General features: G+C 44.0%; 1 protein-coding gene across 2 annotated transcripts in view; it reads right to left on the bottom strand.

Moving 5' to 3' along the window:
- The window catches only part of GFPT2 (glutamine-fructose-6-phosphate transaminase 2), a 92986-nt gene that overhangs the window by 7626 nt on the left and 66075 nt on the right, over positions 1–19285 (bottom strand). For both annotated transcript variants that reach the window (XM_069199290.1, XM_069199291.1), the window contains 5 exons: positions 17784–17904; positions 14693–14850; positions 11025–11139; positions 1926–2053; positions 467–634 (listed from right to left, as the gene is read on the bottom strand). In XM_069199290.1, coding sequence (XP_069055391.1) covers positions 467–634; positions 1926–2053; positions 11025–11139; positions 14693–14850; positions 17784–17904 — 690 coding nt within the window. The remainder of the gene's footprint in view (positions 1–466; positions 635–1925; positions 2054–11024; positions 11140–14692; positions 14851–17783; positions 17905–19285) is intronic.

The raw sequence follows: 19285 nt of genomic DNA, 5'->3' as shown, positions 1-19285 counted from the left end.
ACATTTTAGCACAAAACACATACAAGCAATTGCGTGACCACTTCTTCCTGCAAGAGAACTTCTGTGACCAAAGTCAAATAACTGAAAACAGATCAAATTAAGGATTAGGAACACAAAAACATGTATCAGAGGTAGCCATACAAATTCTAAGGAATGCTCAGACACCCATAGGTTTTTGGATGTCCACAAACATTTTGCATGCAGTTTCAGACCCTAGAAATATGCTGAATTGCTGCTGCAAAAGACAAGGCTAGGTGTGTTTCTAGAGAATGAAATGGAACAGGTGTACAAAGGGCTTCAGGGGCAATATTCTCCCCAAAGAGGCAGAGGATAAAAAGAGGTTTTGAGCAATAGGAGTTGGGTCATCTAAACACAGCCCAGTGATGTTTAGTCCATAACATACAACACTGCTTTACAATGTCACCAAATATTTTTTGTGTCAGTGAACTATTTCCAATTATCTCACCTGGCGGGCAGTAACCTGCTGCAGTGCATTCTGACATTTTGTGAAGCACGGATCCTTCATAATGATCATGATAACTGGCATTTGTTTGTCTATCAGGGCTAGCGGTCCATGTTTGAGTTCCCCTGCCAGGATACCTTCAGAATGCATGTAGGTAATCTCTTTAATTTTCTAGAAAGTAGTTGTACAAAATAAAAGTTTATTCACACCGACAAGACATAAAAAATAACTGTAAAGACAACTTTAGAAAATATGCATTTCATGTTTATTTAAAGATTATAACTGAAATCACATCTCTACCCTATGCATATCCTATGGTAGGAATTTTAAGTGTTTCATGGAAAAAGAGGACAGCAAGTGAACAGTCAGTTATGTTCAAGCAGTCCGGACATTTAAGCTCTAGCAGAAAGACGGCATTAACTTGCAGTAAACACCTTCTTTTCAATACTGTGGGACTTTTGATGTAATAATGCTTCACTATTAAATCAGAATGTGACTCTTACCATTTTTCTGCTTTGCTGTTCCAGCCCATTCCATGGTATTCATTATGACGTCATACGGCATATTCAGTATTGAATATCAAGTTATTGTTTTATAGGAAAGACCCAGACTGAGTTCTATAATCCTGTTTTGCTTACATCAAGCATGTTTTACTACCATTAACACACATTTTAGAAGGAATAATCATAAGGCAAGTGTCTTAAAGATTATGGACACTCGCCTTTTGCTCCATACACATTGCTTGGGTTGCAAGAAATGTTCTCATGAATATTCATTAACCCTATAACACTAGCCCCTAATGAACACAAAAGAAGCACAACTGTTCAATAAAGTATAGTATTGTGGTCTCAATTCCCTGAAGGGATTTACGATTAGTTACAGAAAACACAGCTAATAAATAATGAATTAAGTCTTACATATTTGCGGAGCCCATATGAGTTGGCTTTCTCAACCTTAAGATTCTTATTAGGGATTTACCATAATCCTGATTCAGCCAGAACGTGCTTACAATTGAATTAGCATTCTAAGTTATAAAATAACTCTGCGCTCTCAATATTATTGAGTGAAAAAAAAATCACAAAGAAAAATAAGGCAAAATGCTTGTGAAGAAGTCAGGAGTTTGGGGAAAACATGGGAATTTCAGTGCTGAAGCACTGATTCCTGAGATAATTGCCTCATTCAAAAGATGAAAAAACTCCTGCGTATGCTGTAAGTGTGCACTAAAAAGTACAGCACCACATAGTATCAGGGGTTCCAGGAGGGGCATTACGTTACTCGGAGTGCCACAACTATTACATGAAATCCAATATCCCATAGTCATCTGCAGCTTTGATTATTGTAGCTTCAGTGCATGCACTTTTACAGACATTCAAAAGTGAACATTAATGAATTTTAATATACCAATGAAATAATAAAGGGTTTAACAATAAAACATTAAAATATTACAAATTCAAAGTCTTACCAAGGCACCTTCCAAGCATGTGGCATAATTATATCCCCGTCCCATCACAAGAAGAGATCGCTGTTTGTAGAGTTCATGAGCCAGGTCATTGATCTTCTCATCCAGTGAAAGAACTTCCTTGATCATCTCTTTAAGATGAGACAAAATATGCAAATACGAGGCATGTCATTGATGTCTTTGTCAGGGTTGCCCTCAAAAGCCTAGAAAACCACTAGCACAAAGTAGTCCATGGCAGAGCATGATGTAAATATGTGTGACTATAATTGAACATACGTGTGAATCAATACCAAAGATATTTCCTAGCAAGCAATGAGTAACAAACCATTACTCCACAATGATTATTAGAAATTCAGCGTAATATCTTAAAAGAGTATGCTTTTGTGAAGTACATAACGGCTCAAAAGAGAAACAAATTGAACAATTATGTAATTAGGTCTAAATTGTTGACAAGAGCTACATTTAATAATTTCACAACATAACAAATTCGTTAATTACATAATACAACTAGGAGAAATGGTAAATGAGAATCTTTTACGCAAGGAAAATTGCACTTATGAAACAGCATGTTAAGGAGAGAGTTACGACTGAAGAATGTGAGCTTGGGATAACTAAGGGAGCTGGGTATTATTGCCACTAATATAAAATTTAAAATGGTTTAGAAATTCCACAGATTGATCCAATGGACATTTTTCAGGATTTGGATTTGTGAATAGTAAGTGTATGCATGTATGACTTTAATGAATAGCTTTTGTACATACTTTTATCATTTATCAATCCATTTATGCCACAAAGTGAATTATTACAAAAACACATCCGTTTTTGTTTTGGGGGAGTCAAACCTGTTTGGTACAGGGGGATCATTTTCCATTTCAGGTATGAGGAGGAATTGAGAGATGCAAAATCCTCTACAATTGACTTTCCAACAAGGATGCATGCCGGGGGTGTGGACTGGCCATGGACAATGATGGCTGCTCCCTAGACGAGCTCTGCATGCTGGAGCTTTCTTCGAGATGGCGGCAGGACTCTAACGGCCGAGGAGCCTAGAAAATGCCAGCCCACATTGTTTCCCCACTCCTACAATCCCACTGAGGGGTCTAATTACTTTCACCAAGCCCTGTGCTGATGAACCACCAGCCGTTTATGCTGGGGATGTTCAGGAGAGCCTGCAGCCTCTCACAAGCAGTGTCCTCAATTAGAGGCATGCCATGTGACTCCACCGTGTGCACTGGACACCACCTGGCTCTACTGGCGTGCCCATGCCACACTTTCACTCTCTCTAGATCCTCTGTGTGGGCCGGGCTTGGAGGCCACACCTACACTTGTCACCTTGTTCAGCCTTTCACCGGCCACCTATTCCATGCTCACACCAGCCGGCCTGGACTGGCAGAGAGCCTCCCACCTCTGACTGAAGGCAGGTCGCACAACCTCACTGCAGACCGCCGGGAACCTTCGGATGTGACTCAACTACTGTCACCTGGTGAGTTTACCATGCCCCCTCCTCAGCTGTATTTGGGGCCTCCTCCGTCATTCAGTCTCCAGAGCCCTGCGAGTGCTCCACGTCACCCAGATAAGATTAGACTGCCTCATGGGGGTTCGTCAATGACAATCTTCTGTCATTTCCTGTATTTAGTAGCTACATCACTATGCAGGCCCTCTCCACTACCAAACGTAGGGTTTCCCCTTCATTGTTGGGCCTCTTCCCTACAGGCCGTGAGCCCGCCATGTACTGGGGTCTGATCCACCGACACAGCCACCTCCAGCACGACCATGGACCTGTGTCACCACTTCCACTTAGGCCACTCAGCCTGATTGCACCACACTTCACCTCACTTGCACTCTTCCACATGGTTGAGTACAGCTGACCTTCTCTACCCACAGCCTCATTGAGGTTTCCCTTCCGGCCACTGTCCTCTATCACTGGACTGTGGCCCACGGTGTGACTGAGGCTGTACCCATGGGCCCACGACTGCCCCACCACCCACTGGAAGGGCTGACCCTCTCTCCTTGAAGCACATGTGGACCAATTTAGGGCACACCACCTAACCTGAGAGACAACATCTAGGTGCTTATCCCTCCAGGCATCATCCGCCCCTCGGATGCTTTCTCCTCTCTGCGTGCCATCACAGGGGACTGACCACCAATCGACTGCGTTTTGAGATGTCATACGGAGTTCCTGAAATTTCTCTCTCCTCTGCTACCCATCCTAGTGATGACCTCCGGCTCTCCGATAAATTCTCCAGCAAATCCTCTTGTCTCCTGCTTTTTAGAGAGGCAGTCTTTCAACATCGATCCATGGCCACTTCTCTGACAACGTCTACCTCCCCACCCTCTGCACTCCCCCACCATACACTGTCAGACACCATGATCGACATATCCCGTAGGAGATCACTGCAGTTGGTCACCACCTGGAAGGCATGGACCCCAAAATATGGGACCTCACTGCAGAGACCAAATCCATCAGAGCTGACATCACAAGCTTTCAGGGCAGGGTGGAGGGAATGGAAAACTGTCTCACGGCCATGGAAGACTGTCTCAACTGTATAACAGATAGGGACCAGGAACTCTTGTACCTACGGAACAAACTGACGGACCTGGAAGATAGAAGCCAGAGAGACAATTTCCAATATTTCAGATTCCCGGAACGTATAAAGGGCACAAATGTTAGGGGCTTTCTCAAGGACCTTGTTCGCAGGCTCATGGGGCTACCCTTCTTTCCATCACTGGAGGTACAGCAAGCTCACTGTGTGGGCCCCCATCTGGATACCTCAGAAACTGCTTCCTTTGCCACAAACATTTGTGGCAAATCATGACTGCTGCCTTCTCCTGTATGTCTTTGAAGGGAATAAGATCCACATAGCCACATACTTCTCCTGGGAGAGCAATGACAAATGAAAGGCCTTCTTGGCTTTGCAGCCCCAGTTGCGGAAACTGGATATCAAGTTCAGACTGTTGAATCTGCCCACATGTGGATTATGAAGGATGGCAGATCCAAAGACTTCTTTGACCCAGAGACCCTATGCTCCTTTCTTATTGAACATGGGATGGACCGTGTGTCCCTGGACTCACCTGCTGCACCTTGCATTTCAGGGAAACCACCCCTCCTATCACCTCTGGCAGCTGCTGGAACTCTGGTGTTGGCCGCAACTGGGATAGGGTACTGGACTGACTGGCCCGGTTGTAGGATGGCAAGGGCATGACCCTCAAAGCAGTGGCAGCCCTTACTCAGGACCAAGTCCCCGTCAAATCTTGCTCCCTGCTAAAGCCTACCCAGTCTGAGGGCTCAAACACACCTCTTCTTGCCACGTTTGCTACTCCCCTGCCCTTGCAGATGCAAGACAAGGCAAATGGCATCCTTTGGACAGATGGATGAGTATCATGCTCTTGACTGTAAGTCTCTGTTTTGCTCCATTTAATTGGCATGTCAAATGATGTTTATTTCTGTCCAGATGTATCTCTATTTTATTTCACAGTGTTCTGTTCTGCATTGTTATATTCCGCTGTGTTATGCGATACTCCACTTTGCCAGACAGTTTGTTGATGTTGAGATCCTCACTGACTTGCTGTTTGCTAATGTCATGCCACAGTTGTGCCCCTGGTGTAGCCCCCCTTGTTTGTGGTTAATGGGTCCAGCATTAGAACCTCCTGCTCACTCTCCTTGCTCACTGGACCCACCACCTTCCCCCATGCCTCCCTATTCAACATCACAGATGTTGCTGCTACTCATGCCTCCTCTGCTCCTCCTCCCAGAGAGCCTTTGGGTCTGCTGACCCTCATCGCACACCCTCCATCTTTTCAGCCCCATGGTTATATCAACAACCTGGGTCATCACCACATCTTTTTTCCTGCCCCTCTCTGCCAGACCTTCGGCACACTGGACTTGCAGGCTTAGACCTTCAGTTCACAGTAATTGGCTCCCTCTGAGGCTTCCGCGCCCGGTTCAGAGCCAGATTGCTTTCTCCCCCCCTTCTTTTCTTCCTCTCTGCTTTTCAATAGTTCATGTTTCTGGTTACCTCCCCTCCTCCCAAGTCGGAGGGGTCTTTCCACTTCCTTCCCTTTCTTTTCTCTTTTTCTCCTTTTCTTTTCCTCTTTTCTTCCCTTTTTCCTCTTATATATCACTCCCCTCTCCCTGGTCCTCTTTTTCAGCACACCCACATATCCCAGCAGCCGCCCCCTCCACCATGATGGCTGCCAATGCCTCCCACCTTCCTGTCACTTGCAAGCCGTCATCTGGAATGCTAATGGCTGACACATTTTATAAAACGCAGGAAGATGCTACCCAACCTGCAAAGTCCAAATGCATGGACATAGCAGGAACCCCACCTCTCCCAGTCGGAATCTGAAAATTTGCATCACAACTGCGTGAGGGAGGTGATCCACAGCAGTTGTCTGATGGCATTGGCAGCCGGCCTTGGGCCCCCCAGAAAGTGCTGTGTCACGATCCTTTTACATAAGCCCCTGCCTTTCAGTACCAATAAGACATCGACGGACCCTGATGGCTGTTACGTCTTTACTAAACTGAGGCTCCTCAGGCAGATACTTTGTGTTGGCTTGGTGTACGCACCTACGGGTTCCAAACGCAACTTCTTTCTGCAGCTTACATGTCTCCTCACTGAATTTTGGGCCTCCTACTACCTCATTGGAGGGGACGGGAACCTGGCATGGGATGCAGTATTTGACCTCATTAGCCCTTTGAATGTGGGCAATAACATGGACCAGGCCCTTCTAAGTGATGTCATTTCAGACCACTACCTCGTAGATCTTTGATAGCTTTCACATCCAGAGGACTGTGAATATACTTTTTTCTTGCAGGTTCATGGTTCCCAAATCTGACTGGATTACTTCCTGGTTTCCCTCTCGGTAGTCACCCTCTCCAAGGATTCCCAGATACAGGAGGCCACGCTCTCTAACCATTCTCTGAGCCTTTTATCCCTAAACATGGGTCTTACCTTCCCTGGCTGTAAACCGTGGTGTTTGAACATATTGTGCTATTGTACTCCCCAGGGCAAATCCCAGCTCCTACTCCATGTCTCTCCTTGCGTAGAACATAATAGGGGTCTGTCTCTTCCCACCGAGTCTTGTGGGTGGCTGCTAAAGCAACTATCCATGGTCAGCTCATGTGTGAAGCGGCCCTTGCCAACGCTCAGAGAGTGTCCCAGCAGAGTGTCCTGGAGGGCAAAATTTAGTCCCTCACACACCTCTACACTGCAAATCCTTTGGCCCTTTGAGGCAGCTGCTTTGGGAAGGCAAGCATTGATCTCAACATCCTGTTCACCTTTAAAGCAGAATATATGCACTTCAGTGCCTTAAGGGTCATCACTTTGAGCAGGACAAGAAGGCAGGGCAGCTATTGGCAGCCCAGGTGTGCCAAGAGAAGGCAGCGCTTGCTATCCTGGCCACTAAATCCACAGGTGGTACTATTCTCACCTAGCCACAGGACATGTTTAATGATTTCTCAGAATTCTACTGGGACCTGTACACACCGGAGGTGATGGACGACCCTGCCTGCTTAGAGGTCTTCTTTAATAGTGTGCACCTCCCCAGCCTCAATGACTTTGACAGGGACCTGCATGAGGGGGAAATTAGCAGGACTGAGTGAGCGCAGACCATCTCCAGACCTCCCTATCACAAGGCACCCATGGAAGATGATTTCCCTCTGGAGTTCTACAAGTGGGCGGGTGGGGATGTGGTGGGTTCCCTCTCTGAAACCTTTTGTGAGGCAGACCAAACAGGATACCTTGGCTTCATCCGCAAGAAGGCAGTAATAGCGACAGTTTCCAAACCAGGGAAAGACTCCCTACTCTGTGGTAGCTACGGACCTATTTCTCTTCTCAACAGGGACATCAAGATACTTGTAGTGTCCTTGCAGCTTGTCACCAACAAGTGATCCTGTCTCTGATCCACCATATGCAGGTGAGGTTCGGTCCCAGCTGTTCTCCCAGCAACCACAGCCGCACTCTCATGCATGCCCTGTGGGCAGCCAAGGACCTGCAGGACAAGCCTCTCAACCTCTTCCTGGATGCCAAAAACCCATTCAACAGAATCCAGTGGCAGTACCTTTTTGCAGCCTTCCAACAGTTAAGCCTGTGAGAGGGATTCATGGCCTATGTCTGTTGGCTTTGCGACTCAACTACTGCCCAAGTTAATTGTGGACAGTTTCTCTCAGACCTATTCCCGATCCAGAGGGGAGCTGGCAAAGCTGCCCACTATTGCCCATGCTATTTCTTCTTGCTATGCAACCTCTTGGAGCCTCCTTTGTTAATCCCCCCACCTCACCACCATCCCGTCTCAGGTGGGATGTCCCCCATCTATCGCTAGGTGGATGATGTTTTGCTTACTCTTTTGGATCTCCCTCACTTTCTCTCGGCCCTCCTGGACATTCTCTCTGGCTCTGCCATGTTCTCAGGCTATCTGGTTAACTGGTACAAAAGTGAGACACTGCCCATGTCGCTGGTGAGCACCAGCACATCGGTGTCCGCCTATCCCTTCAGATGAAAGTCCTCGCACCTCAAGTACCTGGGGTTCTATATAACGCATAGTTGGAGACAACCTTGATCCCCTACTGCCATGTATGAAGCTGGACTTTGAGAAGTGGGCCCACCTCAGACTCTGTCATGGGGAGGGTACAGGTGGTGAGAATGGTGACACTGCCACGATACACCTACATCCTTGGTATGTTGCCCTTATTGGTCCCTCTCTCATTACTGCGCTCCCTGGACCAGAGAATACAGTCTTTGATCTGGGGACCTCCCACCCCTGTTTAGCCAGCACCAAACTGCAGGCTCACTGGTCATGTGGGGGCCTGGGTCTTCTCTTGGTTGAGCACTACACTGTAGAACTTCACTTATCACAGCTTGCTTAAATGCTTCCTGGGTCTCTGGATCCGCTGCAGTGCATTTTAGCAGAGCATACACTGCTGGATTGACCGCAAAGGATTGCACCCACTCTACAAGGGTGCTGCACCCATGCTGGGCTCTGCCAACCTGATGCTTCAAGCTATGGTAAAATCATGGCGACGTGCCCACTGCCTTTTTGAGGTGGACCTCCTTCTACCATCACGCACTGCTGTAGTGCAACTTTAGCCTACGCATAGGTGATGAGATGTTGAACTGGGCGGCATGGCAAACAGCAGGCATCAGCAGTCTCCATCAGATCCTTGACCAGGGTGCCATTAAATCCTTTGCGATGCACTGTAAGAAATTCGGCCTCATCCACCAGTCCTAGCAATACCTGCAGCTACGGCATTGCCTCAGGCTGGGTATGCGACCCTGTGTACGCCAACCCTCTCCGGTTGACTCCTGTCTTAGGATGTGGGGTCATTTCCACGATGCCTGGCTTCTATCGCTTCCTAAGCCACCATCTTTAATAATAATTCTGCCCTGGTTTACAGTCAGCATGTTTCAGCCTCTATCTTTGCCCCCTAAGCAGATATGGCACTTTTGTCATGGCCAAAGTCCCTATCTTCACTCCGTCAACATACAACCTTAAATTAAAGGGGGTCACTCAGGCAAGTGGTATATTTAAAGATGTGTCTCCCGAAAGAAAAGGAAACTGGATGTTTCTGGGTCTGGTGTCCTGTGGAAGTGCTACTCTGCAATTCCAGTGGAAACCCGACAACTGTTCATCAAGATGGTACCAGAGGTATCAGGTGGCGAAACTGCAGATTTATCTTAACACTTATGTTGACAATCCTAGTTGTGGCTGCTGCAAACCCTATTAATACCCTTCAATTTAAGATAGTGTGTTACGGCGACAAAGAAAAATACCTTGCTCTATTCCACATTCATTACACAACGAAATGTAATCAAGACATCTACAAAACAATGAATGTCGTGAATGATACAGGCACGATCCAAATGGGCTGCAAGGCAAGGGATTTTAATTCATGAGTCAACAGGACAAACAGTATAATCCACTAATGACTATTCAAAATTGTTGAAAACCGCTACTTGTGCTGTGGAAGCTATATATTTGACGGAATTAAGGATCCAATTCACAGATCTCTACTTTTAAAAAGTTGGTAATCTTCTCACACAGGTTTCCCCCTATATTTGTTCACTTTTTGGCAGTCAAAACAATTCAAGTAGTAGTCCTCGCAATCTATGACGGTCATACATTTACCCATTCTCACCCTGGAATCTCAATTCGCCAGTATTTTTGGTAGACAATTTACACGTGTTTGGAATGGCCACGTAACGTGTGTGCACAACTTTGAAATGTACAGTATGTATGTTTGTGATGAGTAAGAATTTGTATAGCCACTCCTTCTGTATCAGTACAGCTCCTTTATCATGGCTGTCTCCAAAGACAGAACAGTGCACAATGTGCCACTGGGCTGCTGAATCAGGAAGTGCAATTTAGGAATAAAAATGCCATTTTTGTAAAGGTACATTACACTGATGATTTGACTTGCAAACCTCTAGTGCCCATGGAAGTGCAGGAAGGCAGCTTTGTATATGAACACCTCCCACAAGATCCAGCAAGGATTGGTGGCAGGTGCCTTCTGATAAAATAACTCTTAGCAGGGGAAGATGCCAAGGCTCACAAATATAACTCGTACCCCTCTTGCGCTCCAATGCCTGCCTTTGAGAAAATGTGGAAGATTGATGCTAATTTTAATTTTCCACTCATTTCATTGCTCCTTTCGATGCATTTTCAAAGATGTTTTCGGAGCATACGGCTAAATTAAGTTACTTCTTGTGTTGCTATCTGGGCTCAAATCCATATGATGTGACTCGAGCTATCATCTGATGTCACCTCCCACCACGATGATTTTGATGTAGTGACATGAGAGCGCTGGCTGTCCATTGAAGACCAATTCATACTCTGGAGCAAGGAAGCACCTTTTGATAGGTTTAAGGTAATTACCGATAGTTAAAAAAGCTCTTATAATGTAAAGATTAGCTTGAGTGGGTGACATTTTACGGTCTCTGCAGACCTGAACGCATGTCAGGCACTAATTACCATTTTGTACATTTATAGAGTTAGAGAATGCAGATAATAATTGTACATTTCGTGCCAGTATAGCATGAGCAAGCGTGGATACATGACCAATGTGTACTTACATTTTTGGAACAATGCTTGAATGAGACTGTAGCATACCTGGTAAAGACTTCAAGCCACTTATAATCTCCTGCCTTCTCTTCTGCAACGAAATACGGTCCTCGGACATCATCAGACCAAACAGCACTAAAGCGATAAACTGACTAGTGTATGCCTAGAATAAAACACACAAAAATGAAACTCCGAAGCTAGATCATCAGTGAGCAGAAACTATAAGAAGGATAAAGCATAAGTCTGTCCTAGGGACCTCACACTACGTGCGTGCACACACATACAGACACACCCATAAGCTCACACACACAGAAAACATTTGAAACACAACTATGTTCCAGACCTTCCCGTAAGGCTGAATTTTGAAAATGTACCTATGCAGCACAGACCATTTTACATTCATGGCTGGAACGCGCCCTATTCCGGGACCTCCAGCTATGATAGGTCTTCTGAGTAATGGGGCTTTGTGTCAAAATATATAACATACAAATGTCAACCTGCAACAAAATAGAGAGATGTCGACTTGCACAATATAGTCAAAGTAAGCATAAGTAGGGGAGGGAAGATTAACTATTCTACCATCTCATCTACTTACCATTACAATATTGTGCAAGCAATATTCTGCTGCGAGTCAAAATTTTGCAGTGGAAATTGTTGTAGGTCCTTATTCAAAAGTCGATATTGTCATACCACACCATGGATCTCAGACAGTATTTTTAGGGCAGTTCACTAAACAGGCAGCCAGAAAAGGGCAGGTATAACCACATTATCTCCTCATAGGACCTCCTCGTCCCAGTCATTACAAAGTGAGGTGGTCCCACCTCCTGAAAGGCCCCCGAAAGGCTAGTCTAATTTTTATGTTTATTATATAAACACCCCCCACCCTCCACCATGCCTGCTTCTTTTCCTGATGCTTGACCGGTTCTTGGAACATAATGTGCCGTTAGCAGCATCCTTTAAGTGAGTATATGACTTTGTTCTTTTACCACATTTACTGTGCTCGCTGTGTTTTATATATTTTTTTGTGCTGTTCTTTACTGACTCGAGTTGTCCTTACCATGTTGTTGGTAGTTTGCGTTTCTGCTATGCTCTCGACTGTGCTCCCTGCGTATGTGCTGGGCTGGGGAGTGGAGCATTCTGGATGATCGAGGGAGGTGCTGGGAGACATTCTGGCAGCACCTGTCCCGTGGCTGTGTCTACATTGTATGTGGCTTCAGGGGAGGCAGAAGGACTGTCTTTTAGCTTCTGAAGTCTCATGAGAATGAGATTCGGTTGCTGGAAGACAGCTAAAAATAGGAAGTTGTTCTGATTAACTTCCTGCTTGCCTCTTCCAATCATGGGGGTTGAGGAGTCTGTGCCTGTGCCAGGCAATTCTGCTTCCAAGAGGAAGCATGTTCATTATTTGTGGAACAATGACCTCTTTCAAATTTCCTAGGCTAATTTATAGGACTTGATTAATTCTGCTGTTCAGGCCACATTGACTGAACCTTCTACTAAGGAGCATAAAGGGGATGAGGATCAGGAGCTAGACAACTCCCAAGGGCCAAATATGTCCAGGGTAAAGTGTTTTCAGACCTGCTGGCCCGTATTTGGGGTATACTTGGGTCTGATCCAAAACCTTTGGTTAATAATGGCTTCTATTTCCACTATTGTGCTTTGGTGGTGGATGATTTGCCCTTGCATAATATCATTAAAGAGACGTTGACTTAAGAATGGAAAGATATCGATAAGCAGGCGATTGAGTGTATTCTCTACCACCAGGCGCAGATTGATGGCCAATTTCTGCAGGTCCCTAGGGTCAATTCCACTTTGTTCTCTATGGCTTCTTCCTCTTCTTTATCTTCTGAAGAGGCTTCCCTTACTGATCCTGTTGAGAAGAAGGTGGAAGCTGTAATGATGGGTTTACGCCTCATCTAATTTTGGGATCAAGACGAGCACTTATTCTGCTTATAACTCACAAGTCCTCATTGAGGCTTTTGAAAAATAGACTGTCTTCCGAATCATGGAGATTGCACTCCTATCTTGGGGCAGATGGAGGTGTTGGCCCAATTTCTGTCTGACACCACCTTTGATTCCCAGTGGGGTTTCTCCTCCTCTGCAGGGGCTGCGGTGGCTGGTTGACGGTCCCTGTGGACAAAGCCTTCTCATCTGGAAGTTATTTCATAAACTGCCCTTTTAAGGTCCTATGCTGTTTGAGGACGCGTTGAATGCAATGGTGCAGTGTTCCGCAGAGGAGAAGAAATTGCTGAGGCCTTTTCAATCTGTGCAAAAGAAGAAGAAATCTTTTTTTCATAAGCAGAGTTTCCAGGGTGTGCTCTCCTCTTCTCAGCCCTTTCAGGGTCAGTTGAACTTTCATGCAGATAGCCTGAGCGGCCACCTCCCTTCCCCAGTTTTGTACCACCTGCCAGCACCCCTGTTCAGAGACATTTGTCCTCACTTTGCTTCTCCTCACAATGCCCTCCTTCCCTGTTTCAGCTCCAAGGTGATGTGTCCCCAGAAGTGGGCACTAGATGTCCTTTCAGTCCCCTGGCCCTCTGGCCTTCTGTATGCCTTCCCTTCCTTTCCTCTCCTCCCAAGGATGCTGCAAAAGATTTGGGTGGAGAGGGTGTCTCCTTCTCCTGATTGCCCCATTTTGGCCTCTTTGCCTTTGGTTTCCACTTCTGCTGAGGTTGTCTGGGGGCAGGTGTGTCTGGCTTCTGGTGATCCCATCTGATGATCCCATCCTTGCTTCAAATCCCCAGCTTGTACTTGTCCCGTCTCCATCAGCTGAAACTGACGGTCTGGCTCTTGAACTTTTGACACTGGAGTTTTTGGGCTGTTTCTCCTTGGTTGCAGAGAATATTCAACGTTCCTGCAGGGCTTCCATGCTTAAATCTTATAATAAGCATTGGGGCTCCTTGTCAGGTGGTGTGCATCTCAGGAGCTGGATCCTGTTGCTGTCCTGTTCCCTCCCTCCCTCCCGCTGCTGTTTTGTCTGGTCTTGTTACTAACAGGCACGGCAGAGGGTGGGAGGGGTTTATCTAGTAAACATAAAAAATAGCCTAGCATTTCAGCAGCTTTTCGGAAGGCAGGACTGCCTCACTTTGAAAGGACTGAGACGAGGAGGACCTTAGTCTGGGTAATGAAGATTACTGGTATGTATCAACACATTTACCTCCGTGACATACCAGTTGTACAGTAACATTTTGTAATGCTAAGGTTGAATACACTTTTTGTAATGAAAAGACTAATGAGATCCTCACTAGATATACTAAGTAAGGGTGTCTTTTACTTATGCATGTTGTAAAACATACGTAGGTCTCCAGCAACAGGCAAACATATTAAAGGAGACTTTGCACTGCTGCTGCAAAACAAATTGTGCAAAACATTTTTAAATATTTTGCTGATTGTGTGACATGGAATGGGTCAAGGAAATTGTACAACACAAATTAAATCAGATGATTTTGACTAATCCTACTCCCATTTTGTCATACTATAATCATGGATAACAATATTTTCTCATTTCCTATTTAAAAAACAAAGATAATCGCATGTAATGTGTATGGTCTGTGTATTCTGTTGATGTGAGCACTATTTTCTACTGCCTATGACACAATACACAAAAAACATGTAAACGGTTTGACTTTTTTTGCACTAGTGCACATTTTCACTAATATGATCCCATATCTCGTGAATATTAAGCAATCAATTGTCGGAATTTTGATTGTTTTACACACCTTTGTGCTTGCTACACCAATCTCCGGGCCTGCATTGATATGCACTCCACAGTCTGTTTCTCTGGATATTGAACTTCCCACTGTGTTTGTTACTCCACAGGTCAAAGCACCTCGCTCCTTGCAGTACCGCAGTGCCATAAGAGAGTCTGCAGTTTCACCTGAAGTACGAAATAACCCTGGCATTTAATTAACATTTCCATGAAATAAAAGTGTAAAATGCATCATTGGTAAAAGGTCTGCAAGGCCACCAGAGACAACAGGTCTGTGGGAGTTTTTACACTAGGCAACATCCAGACGGTACATAATATGACATGGCCATAGTGAGCGTAAGACTGTTGAACCCAGCATAAGAGGGGGTTAGTTACTAATGCATGTCTTACTGGTGAGGCTTCACCTAGAAATTTGAGTCCACTACTAGAGGTAACATCTCCAGAAGAAAAAAAAAATATATGGAGGGAGGCAAGGGTGGTATGCTGGGCACATTCAAAACAATAAACCTGAAAGAAGAGTCAAGTATTTGTTAGTGCAATTGTGTGCACTGACATCCTGTCTAACCATGTTTTCAAGATACTACCAGTGTACGACTTCAGAATGGCAGTGAAACAATAGAATAATACATGGGAGCCGGCCATCTCTGAATAATAGCCAGTCTCTAATTTCCTTATTCCAGTTGTGAGGCCTCTAGTCCAGTAATAATAAAATGAAGTAGCTGCTCAACTGTGATAAGTCATTACAGTTGAGTTGTGACATCACAATGCCAACTGCCAGAACCAACAGTCAATTGGAGACGCAGGCCACAGAATATAATTACAGCAGTTCTTTAAACAATGAAAACAGGAATTTACTTTTTCTTCTTTTGTCTATTTTTTTATAAAAAGTGATACAACATGTTTATGTTCTGTACGTCATAGATTCTTACAGAAAACATAGACTCTATTTGGATGTTTCTACACATTTTGAGCCATAGTATTTTTTAAAAATCCTGACCTACATTAAGGTGATTCTGATATCTTTTTTTTCAACAAAATACTAAATGATTCTGATGTGTTTAACAGAGCTACAGATTCAGCTTGTATTATTCATATCTGCAACTGTACTATCTCTTTCATCTGACAGACGACTTTCATATGGAAAACATTGAGGATTTAAGTGGCTTATTGTATGACTATATACTATAGGAAGTACAATATGATCTAGATACAGTACAAAACATGAAATTGCAAGTCACCTCAGAGTTCTGTGATGTTTTATGGGAACTTGGCCTTCAGCTTTGTTGCTCTAGATGTTCACAGAACTCCTCAGTGACTTGCTGTAGCCATAAAACAGAAGCGGTACTTGATCCTTTATATAAGCATGAGCATGCTTGAGATTTCCATGGACTGTGCATCAAGTGTCAAGAACAAAATATGTTTTTATCTGTTATCCCATTGTATGCTTGTCAGTCCATTGACATCAGATTTATATCAAAAGCATCAAACTGGCTCCCAATATCTATGAGTCTAGTTCAGATTGTTCTCTTGACTCCATAAGTTAGTGAGTAATTCTGGCGCTGATAGTCTAAATACAAAACTCTTCATATATTTGAAACACCAATCAGCCAACTATAATGATCACAGCACCACTAATAATTAATTGCTCAGTGTCTATACATCCCTAGATTTTTTTGTCCAGCATGCTACCTCAGACAGGAACCAGCCATATGCAAATCAGTCATGGTCCTGTTCCAAAGGGAGCAATCTAGCCTGAGCTGCCAGATTTGGCCTGTGGTGTGGCTTGGTTGCTGCCCACGGTAATTACGAGTGGCTAAGATTAATTAAAGAAATCCCCAGGAGATGGGAAAACTGTCTTGATCCTCATACCACACACTAGCTTCCCTACACATGTTGTTTTCACCAGTGGTGTTTGTGTTGTGGGAATCAAGGGGCAACCTGTGTGCTTACATACTCTGGCCACTTAAAAAACCAACAAAGCATCAGTACAGTGCAATCTCTCCTTCTGCATAGAGAGTGTGGCCTGGGTCCGGTGTCACTGTGCCACAGGACCCTAGCTGCACCCTACTGACGAGGCCCATATAGGCCAAAATCATTCTGGGGTTGGTTGTGTTCCCATTCAAAGAGGACCTGCCCAGGCAGCTCAAGATGGATTGTTCCTTCTGGAGCAGGGTGAAGGCTCATTTGCATGTGGCTGGTTCATGTGTAAGACTGCATGGTGGTGCGGAAGTTGATAGATTGGATTGCAGCCCAGAGTAATCATCAGTGGCTGAAATTAATTCAAGCAATGCAGGCATCACTTTTTGGTTTTCTTCGTCTAATGAGTCACTACTGTAAAATTTCCTATCCATGCATTTCAAATGTCTGTAAAACTACTGAAGTGAAAGCAATGCTCTAATAGCATCAATGATCTGTATGCCCTTTTTACCTGGGCATCGAGCCATGATGTCTTGAAGTGTATGTGAGAAACATGAATAAAATTACTATGAAATCAGTAATGAAGTGCAAGGTAACTCGTGACGAAAGGTATATCTTAGATGCAACTATTTCACAATGCCTTCAGATAATTACTTAAAATGAAGAAAGGTTGCAAAAAAAATAGAGCCAAAGGGTTTTGAAATATTTTAGACATGAATTAAATATGCAATATTATTATTCAAAATGTAATCGTAATTTTTTCCTGCCAAGATTTGCACTAAATGTACATGTTGCAATTTGTGTTTTCCAGACAGAAAAATTGGTGTAAGTGCACTGGAAATATTTACATTGTCTTACTTTTTTCACGTTTCTGCAGTTGCTGGCCTACGCCCTACCGGGTCTCAAACAACGTCAATAGTTTTGCACCCATGCAATGTCGCGGGTTTTCCGAATTCCTTCTTATTTTTGTCTTCAAGAATGATTCGTTTGGCCCCTTTATGCCACTTTTCAACAGAAGGAAGTAGGCCTCATACATTCGACCAACGAGGCAACACCCTCTTTACCAAGGCGCTTGTTTTACCACATGCATAGGCAAATAATTAAATACATATTTTGGCCCTTTTTTAATTAAATTAGCTTGACATTTACACAGCAGGAAAATCAGGAAAGCCATATTAACTCACCTGACTGACTAATAAAGAAACAAACGTCATCTCTGAATACGGGGGTGTTTCTGTCGAGGAAATCACTGGCAAGTTCCACCATCACAGGCAGCTCAGTCAGCTCTTCAAGCACTTGCCGGGTCTAGAATTGAAATAAGTCGCTGATTTACACGCATAAGGTGGGCATCATTGCAATAAACTGTTCACTCTGTGGGATAATGCGTTTGTAACTACTTTTGTAGATGTGATTTCATTCTCATCACTTCCTCATCATGTCACAACTGCCAAAAAGGTGGTAAAGCCTAGTTCGCGTTGTTCTCCTGTGACATGCTTACCTGAGAGAAAAGAAGCAACTGTGAAACCTATCGTTGCCTGTTTGCTAATTTTGGGCCATATCATCAACAGACTTCATCTAAGGCATTGCTCGGAAACTAGGAGTAGTGGTTGCCTTTCCTATTTCCTTCAGTGACTTTTCACTGTTTCCTTTGCTGCCTTTAGTGGCCTCTTAGCTAATCCTTAACAGTGCTCAAGTTATCTATATATATCTGTTTGGCCAACAATATCTGACTTCCTGCAATATGCAGAAGATTCTTTATTGTAATGTTTTATGTGATTTACGGAGTTCCACATTATTGGACGTCTACTGCAGAGGTTTCTGTGGAACATGACTACTGCATTCAAAATGAATGGTAGAGAAAACGAATCGTAGGCCTTCAAAATGTTCTGCTCATGTAATTAAACGCTCTGTTTTCCATTATGAAAATTGTGAAAACAAAGAAAGTAGGTGAAAAAACATTTCCATTATTATTTGTTCCCTTGGAATGAAGCGGTGGGACATTATTCTGGGTAGACAAATATTTCTTGAATATACAAGGCTGTTCACCTATCTTTGTTCAACAAAAACCTTTATAGTTGTTCACTCGCAAGTTTAGATACGCGAGTGTCCTTTCTATACTATCTGCGTGCTCCCACTCTCTGGTGACTTCTCACACGGAGCGAGTGACAGAGCAGACTGGTACTGTTAGTCTCACTAATGAAGATTGAGTCCTGAAGTTTAAAAAAAGTTAGCCCGAGAAAGAATGATAAAAAAAAACGGCTGAAGAAACACAGTACTGCAAGTTTCAGCATAGAGTCTATGCCTCAATTCTCATAATAGTTCAAAGTTGAGGCTCATGAAATTGATCATCACCTCCAAAAAACAAATCTATAATGAATACATGGAATTGGGAGGCAAAGGCTGCCACATGAGAATGTGACTTGGTCAATAAACAACCAACAAAGCTTAAAGTATATATGTGATTTACACAATTAAAACCTATTTACAGCCACAAATGGACATTTTACAGTGGGTGGGGCAGAAGGGGGCAGGAAAAAAAAGTGACAGAATGCTTGAATTTATATCATCAACTTGTTGTTATTCTTGGCTAAATTCCTTCAGTGCATAATTCTTTGCTTTCGATGCCAGTCCAGACCAACCTTTTTCAAATCACCCTGGCTTCAATAGGAACAGCCATAAAAACTTT

This window comes from Pleurodeles waltl, chromosome 7 (genome assembly GCF_031143425.1).
Source record: "Pleurodeles waltl isolate 20211129_DDA chromosome 7, aPleWal1.hap1.20221129, whole genome shotgun sequence".
NCBI lineage: Eukaryota > Metazoa > Chordata > Amphibia > Caudata > Salamandridae > Pleurodeles > Pleurodeles waltl.
The sequence above is the reverse complement of the archived record's forward strand: the minus strand, read 5'-3'. Positions and strand labels throughout refer to the sequence as shown.